Genomic DNA, 2318 nt, shown 5'->3' on the forward strand with positions numbered 1-2318 from the left:
CAGGTAATTGAGGAGATTGAGGAAATGATGCAGAACTCGCCAGACCCTGAGGAGGAAGAGGAGGTTCTGGAAGAGGAGGATGGGGGTGAAACCTCTTCCCAGGCGGACTCAGTCCTCCTGCAGGAGATGCAGGCCTTGACCCAGACCTTCAACAACAACTGGTCCTACGAAGGTGAGGGCCGTGGGGGCCTCTGTTCTGCCAGGCACTGGGCTCATGCTTCACATGTAGCTGATAGAACCTCGCATCCAGGGAGCTGGCAACACCTTTCTTACTGGGCATCAGGACAGACGTTAGCATTTTTTATGGGGGAAAAAAAGGCAGTCGAACAAGATTAAAATGGTAAAACTAACCAAAGAACAAGACTAAGGCAGACTAAGTAGAAGACTTCTGAAGCCACTATTCAAAACGATGCTACCAATAAAATTAATGAAAAAACCTTCAAAAAGTAATAATAATAATAATAATAATAATAATAATAATAGCTCATATTATTTTTGGAGAGCTTGCTATGTGCCAGACCCCGTTCTAAGATTTTCTTTGCATATTCTCATTTCATTCCCACACCAACCCCATTAGGGTTGAGCTGAGTATTTTGAAAGGTTAAGTGACTGGTTCCAGGCCACGGTTGTGAAAATATAATTTAAAACAAAATCTTCTCACCCAGAAAACATCTCTACAGAATTAGAAGAGAAAGAAAACAATTTTATTATTGAAAAAGCATGAAGCCAGAATGTGATGCACAGCACAGGCAACCCAATAAAGGGACTGCAGCACCGGAAAGAAAACTTACTCTTGACTAGAGCTAAGTGAATACAGCCATTGCATTAAGCAGGTTTTACAATTGGGAGTCAGGTGACAAGTTAGGCCCGCTATCTTTCTTCAGGATTACTATTGAAAGCAGTGACTCCCTGGTCCTCGAGGAAACATTCCTGAGTCCTACAACCAGCAAGAGGCTTATTTACCTATTAAAATGACTGACACCCATGTGAAAAGGACAGAGAAAGAAATTCTGGAAGGAAAGGAAGGTGACGAAGGTGACGGAGAGGAAACGTCTCCTCCCTTATTTTCAACCTGGAGAACCCAGCTTTTTATTTTACATTTGCNTCCCCCAATTCCCCAATAAAATCTTTAAAAAAAAAAAAGACTATGTGAAACTTTACTCAGAGGCCCATCATTAAAGAAAAGGCCTTGGTCTTTTATTAGGAGCTTGGTGAAAAAATAAATGTACATTTATACTTTCAGGTCAAAATAATATGCTTGAGCTATGTATGTATGTATTATTACTCACAGGTTTCCACTTTCGTTGGGTTTTTCAATTAATTAACCCATTCTGTACCTGACTGTCATATAAAAGATGGTCCCTTTTGTCCCTATAACTTTAATTAGTAGCAGATGGTGGTTGTCTTGGACAGGAGGACATGGAAATCCCAAATGGTAAGTTATGTGTTTCTGTTTTCCAGGTGACTGAACAGCTAAGTTACCTGTGGAGGTGAGACTGAATACAGGCGGTGATTTGTGTTACCTCTCAGTCCTCTCTTTTTCATTTGTTCATTAATTCTTTCAACAAATAGCTGCTGGGCACTTGCTGTTTGCTGTGCTCTATGCATCTTACTGTGGGGAGACAGGGGCATTGTGACTTAACTCACACAGATGTTCCCTGGTTGTTGACAGGCACAAAAAGAATATAGTTGCCTTTTCAACAACAGCAGTGTTTTGGTTTTTTTCCTTTCTATTTTTTGACTGGAAGTGAAAGTTTTTGTTCTCTTAATTTTTGTCAAGAAGTCAGCCACCCATGTGAAATAGTCATATTAATGGGAGGGAAATATCGTGCAGTAGAAATTCCGTTTCCTATAAATGGGATGCTTTAACAAAAGACACTGGTTAATAGTCATATTGAACACAAGGACTCACTGTAGTTTTAAGCCTCATTCAGACTACCGTGCAGCAAGATTAGTAGTGTTACAGGCTCCAGGGAAGGTTCTCTGCATTTATTTTCAAGCTTTAAGCTACCATGTTATAGCCCGAAAAGCACAGTCTTTATCAAAAGCAGGAAAAAGAAACAACTTGCTGAATAGTATGGCCAGACTCTTTTCTGGATCTAGGTTTCTTTTTCTCAATTATGGTAAGAAGTCACTTGGAGGAATGATTTTTCTTGGAAGAGCCATAGTTCACTTTAATAGTGTGGAAACAACTTGCGGTTTTAGTCTACGAAGAAATTTAGCCCAAAGTGACCTGGCCTGCCGATTATTGTTGGCTTTAGCGTTCCCATTTTACCACATTCCTTTTGTCACACAAGAGGCTAATGGAACTCCTTGTG

General features: G+C 40.3%; 1 protein-coding gene across 1 annotated transcript in view; it reads left to right on the top strand.

The window, feature by feature from the left end:
- FEZ1 (fasciculation and elongation protein zeta 1) overlaps positions 1–2318 on the top strand; it is a 55525-nt gene that overhangs the window by 32937 nt on the left and 20270 nt on the right. Inside the window, exon 3 of the mRNA XM_019658870.1 lies at positions 4–172. Within this exon, the coding sequence (XP_019514415.1) occupies positions 4–172 (169 nt within the window). The remainder of the gene's footprint in view (positions 1–3; positions 173–2318) is intronic.

Source organism: Hipposideros armiger, unplaced genomic scaffold, assembly GCF_001890085.2.
Source record: "Hipposideros armiger isolate ML-2016 unplaced genomic scaffold, ASM189008v1 scaffold_291, whole genome shotgun sequence".
Taxonomy (NCBI): Eukaryota; Metazoa; Chordata; class Mammalia; order Chiroptera; family Hipposideridae; genus Hipposideros; species Hipposideros armiger.